At 36.8% G+C, this 3608-nt stretch overlaps 1 protein-coding gene across 1 annotated transcript in view; it reads left to right on the forward strand.

The window, feature by feature from the left end:
• LOC107696669 (centrosomal protein of 89 kDa-like) overlaps window positions 1-2235 on the forward strand; it is an 80662-nt gene extending 78427 nt beyond the window's left edge. Inside the window, exon 19 of the mRNA XM_016497130.1 lies at window positions 1931-2235. Coding sequence (XP_016352616.1) covers window positions 1931-2234 — 304 coding nt within the window. The 3' untranslated portion in view covers window position 2235. The remainder of the gene's footprint in view (window positions 1-1930) is intronic.
• Window positions 2236-3608: the final 1373 nt, after the last annotated feature.

The raw sequence follows: 3608 nt of genomic DNA on the forward strand, positions 1-3608 counted from the left end.
CTTAGAAATCAGATAACTGCTGGACAATAACCAATAATAATTATTTGTTTATATACTACAAACTTTTTTATCACATAATAAGGCAGAATAGTTTCTATACTGTAATAAATGCTATGTCAGTTAGCACTGCATTGTTCATATACTGTATTTATTACCTGGAGATGACTTGACAAACACAAATAAACCATATATTGTGTATTGTCGCAATCGTATGGTTAATATCTTCATGTTTCCAAACGTTTCTGTTTTTCTGTGAAAACAACTGTTCATACAGCGATAGCTGGACGCTTCTGTCCATTTCCTCGTACGACTTTCTGCGCGAGAGCGCCCTCCGGCTTCGAGTATGAATGAAACATACACTGCATGAGTGTTTAGCGCTCCGCGATGTGCATCTCGCCTTATTCTGGGTCCGAATAAAACATCAGATCATGCACAGACTAAACTGTCTCTTTGAATTTAAATATATATTTATTCACACCGGCTCTTGAAAACCTCTATGCGAACACACTTGCCCGAAAAAGTGCGGGGGACGAATTTACGTGATATTAAAAGTGAGGGGGACACGTCCCCCGCGTCCCCCGCGTAATCTACGCCCTGAGTCTTCAGTGTCTCACGATTATTCAGAAATAATTCTGATATGCTGATTTAGTGCTCAAGAAACATTTCTTATTATTATTCATGGTAAAAGCATTTGTGCTGCTTAATACTTTTTGTTTGGAAACTGTGATTCTTCGATAAATAGAAAGTAAAAAAAAAAAAAAAAACTTTTTAAATTGTTAAAATATTTATTGCATTTTTATTTATTCATTCTTATTTATTTATTTTTTCAAAATGACAAAAACATTTAATAAAGCTGTAATGTCAAACACACTTTTCTTGGGAAACAATAAGTAAGCCACGTTGCAAAAACTTGTCATTGTCAACGCATTCTTAAATTAATATTAATTAAAAATACATTAAAGAAAGTACAGTACCACAAGTAATTTCTGCAATTTTAACAAAACAGTTATTTGATGGTTTCAGATCAAATATATACACATAAATATAGATATGTTTCTGAGGTGCGTGGTGTCTAAACCATGGGAGATGAGTTTGACTTAGTCTGTTTGACACTGCTTGAGTCTCTCAGAGATGACGTTTATTGATGCAGGCAGAGGACAAGATGGCAGATTAAAAACATATCTTAAAGAGGTAGTTCACCCAAAAATGAAAATTCTGTCGTCATCAAGTTGTTCCAAACCTTTATCTTTCTTCTGTTGAGCACAAAAGAAGATATTTTGAAGAATGTTGGTAACTAAACCGTTGACGGAAGCCATTTACTACCATACTATGGAAAAAATACAGAAGAAAGAAACTCATACAGATTCGGAACGACTTGAGGGTGAGTAAATGATGACAGTATTTTCATTTTTGGGTCTATCCCTGTGATAACACAGACCCGAAACCTGCAGTGTAAAGGACACTTGCAGAGATGACTCGCCACTTTCCACACAGTGGGAGATAAAGAGAGATAGACAGTTGTCATACACCGTGTGTGTGTGTATGTGGAAGCAAGGATGTGCATCAACAGATGGTCCGGCTAATTGATCTATGATTACGACATCCACTCGGTCATCTCATCTCTATCGTTCTCTCTCACTCTGTTCAAGTTTGTGCCTTAGCATATTTCCAGTTAATACCTGTTATTATTGCACCGCTGAGCCCTCAAAAGCCTAGTGTGCGAATCCACCGGTATTGACTGGAGGGTACAAAATGACTGAAGGTCACAGAAATGTGTGTGCTCATGTGTGTTCTGAATGCTTGTGTGTGTGAAACAGGCATTCTCCCTTTTTATAGAGTGCGATGATATGAGAGCTCATATTTGAATCAGGAAAGCCTACCCATACTGCATTAAAACAAGCCCCTCTCTCTCTATCTTTGTGTTTCTCAGAGAGGTAGAAGGTGAATTGGAGGTGGTTTGGGAGGCAGCGACCAGAGAGAGTCAGCGCTTGAGAGAGGTGGTGTTAGGGAGTCCAGCCACCGTGGCTCCAGCCCTACGCAGCACTTCCGGCCAGAGTCCTGCCAGGATCCCTCGTGTAGAGGATCATTTGTCCTGCTCGCTGCCCCCTCCCTTCACCTCCAGACAGTGCTGTCCGCCACAGCTTTTACAGCGCAGTCACATGTTTGACTCCGACTCCGACCAGCACCAGAATCCGTCTTCTGATGAAAGTGACAAGAGTGGACGGGACTCCTGATATATTTCCATATCCTCCTTAACAAGTGTTTTGAGTTCATGAATTCATTTACCTGAATGCTTAATGTTTTTATGTAAAAAAAAAAAACGCTGTTCTTTCTCTTAACTATGACAAATGTGCTTTGACGCTTTTTCAGCATATATGTGTAAAACGGTGTCTAACCATATAACATTCTCGATTACTAATAATGGTTATCGTGCAGATGGAGAACGGTACAGCATTTCAGAAAGCATTTGTGACAGAGCACTTCCATCAGTAGATACACACAATAGCATATGAAATTCTATTACACAAGCCACATGATGAATGACAGAGCAACAGAAATCTCTCTCTCATTCTCTCTGGGATGAAGGTCTTGCACAAAAGATTGCACTAAGGATATCCCTTTTAATTTTCTTTAATAAGGACAAAATATGGGATGATATAATTAGCATCCTGTTTGTGTATTTTTGTACTAGTGCAGAATTCTAAAAATTCTGGGCAAAAATATGTTGGAATAAACAATTACATTGAGTTTTGTTTGTTTTTCTGCTTAAGACCTGCAGTGAGCTCAATTTTCTTTGCTATTCCAAATTACTAAAAAAGTGCATTTGTCTTGAGGAAACAGTAACTGCATTTGATTATGCATATACTGCCTCATCAGCAAAGATGGCAAGGATATAAGGTTTATTATGATTAAGAAAAAGCATACCGCCAAAACACATACAGAAAAAAAACAATAAATGCCTTCAGGTGCATTTATTCCATAAACAGGTCAAGAAATGAAGATCTGCACACATCAAGATATAGGCCAAAATGTTTTTAATATAAATGATTTATCTGTGGCCATCATTTATTCTTTCAATTAATGTTTTTGAAAAAAGACTTTATAAATGTTTATATAACTGAAATGGTTTGTACTACATTTTATCCTACAGGATCTTTTTTGGAAGGGGTGTGTTTCCTTTCTTATAAAAAAAAAAAATATATATATATATATATATATATTAAAGTTTTTATATATATCACATATATTTCTGCTTCATGTTGACTTTATCTAAATTTCCTGAATTTAAAACATTTTGGCCAGCACAGGGAAATTTAAAGAAGCATTGCCACTTTTTTTGGGTCACAGAACTGCAGTCCGTGCGCATATGTGCAAGCTCCCTGCAGAAATAGAGCACTATCAGTTAGCAGTAGGATATTGATTATAAATCTCATAGATTAGCAGTGGTGTGGTATTTCAAGTGTTAATTAACTGTTTATCGATTGTTATGCTTTAGTGGTTACGCCTTAAATGGTTTTGTTGATTTTTACTGACAGATTGCTGTTTATTGGAGCATGTGTGTTTGTTATATTAAAGGGGTCATATGATGCGATTTCAATTTTTCCTTT

The sequence above is a fragment of the Sinocyclocheilus anshuiensis genome, unplaced genomic scaffold (assembly GCF_001515605.1).
Source record: "Sinocyclocheilus anshuiensis isolate Anshui unplaced genomic scaffold, SAMN03320099.WGS_v1.1 scaffold354, whole genome shotgun sequence".
NCBI classification, from domain to species: Eukaryota; Metazoa; Chordata; class Actinopteri; order Cypriniformes; family Cyprinidae; genus Sinocyclocheilus; species Sinocyclocheilus anshuiensis.